General features: G+C 29.3%; 1 protein-coding gene across 1 annotated transcript; it reads right to left on the bottom strand.

Annotated features, from left to right (window-relative positions):
* Positions 1–704: 704 nt before the first annotated feature.
* On the bottom strand, positions 705–1049 carry Phum_PHUM394020 (uncharacterized protein; the record flags this gene model as incomplete). Its single annotated transcript, XM_002428565.1, has 2 exons — positions 705–850; positions 926–1049. Coding segments are annotated over 2 exons (270 nt in total), but the record flags the coding sequence as incomplete, so codon positions are not given.
* Between the last annotated feature and the right edge of the window lie 144 nt (positions 1050–1193).

The raw sequence follows: 1193 nt of genomic DNA, 5'->3' as shown, positions 1-1193 counted from the left end.
TTTATTTTTATTTTTCGCACAAAAAAAAATTTTTTTTTTTTTTCTGCACGTTTGCGAAATTCCGACGGCGCAGCAAACAAACAAACAAACAAACGAGAAAATTCGCAAATTCGATAAAAAAAAAAAAAAAAAAAAAACTTTGATGGAAACTAATTATAATCATTTTAAAAGCAATGATGCCAACTTCCGTTTGGAAAATTTTAACAAAATCTCGTCCCGATTAATTTAAAATCATCATCATTATCATATGATGTTTGTTTGTTTTTAAATATGAATCACGAACACAACCGAGATTTAAAACTTTATACTATTATTATTATTATTTAAAGGAAATTTATCATCGTTATGTTCGGTAATAAAACAAATGTATCCTTTGCAATAAAACTTTTTTTAAAAAAAAAAAAAAAAATGTACGCCAAGAAAAAAAAAACGATTCGGTCATTAACTTCAAGTACGTTTCCAAAAAAAAAAAAAAAAAAAAAAAAAAAATTTCAATTGAAACAAAACCAAAAAAAATAATAAATCCGTCTGAAAATTCAATCTCGTTCGAGAATTTATTATTATTATTATTATTTTTCGTTTTTAAATTCTAAAAATAATTTATCGATAATAATAATAATAATAATAATTTTGCGATGATCATCAACCGACCGACGGTAATTTTCTTGCAAGTGCAAAAAAAAAAAAAAAATGTTACGAGGAAATTAGTAAATAAATAAATAAAACTTACTCCTTGTGGGTTCCGGTGCCGGAGACGGAACCGGAAATCCTTTGCAAAACGTCCAATAATCGGGACAACAATCGTCGGATCTCGTCCTGTTGCAAAATTCATCGCAGTAACAAAGAGTACCTGCGGATTAAAAATTATTTATGAAAACGTTTCGCACGAGTATCCCCCGACCAAAACGAAACATTTAATTTTTACCTAAAATGGGTACCGAACATTCATCCATTCGTCCCGGACAGCATCCTCCTGATCTCTTTTCGCAGTATGGACCCCTTAAATCGCTGAAATCGGAGGCTCGAACGTGACCGATCAAAATGCAAATCTGAAACAAAATTCCGGTGAGATTTTATTACCGACGCTTCAACACACATAAAAAAATAAATAAATAAATAAATCATTTTTTTATTATTTATTTTAACGTGGTTGCAGACAATCAAATTCAAAACCGTCCGTTCGGTTATAAAAA

Source organism: Pediculus humanus, genomic scaffold, assembly GCF_000006295.1.
Source record: "Pediculus humanus corporis 1103172107884 genomic scaffold, whole genome shotgun sequence".
NCBI lineage: Eukaryota > Metazoa > Arthropoda > Insecta > Psocodea > Pediculidae > Pediculus > Pediculus humanus.
The sequence above is the reverse complement of the archived record's forward strand: the minus strand, read 5'-3'. Positions and strand labels throughout refer to the sequence as shown.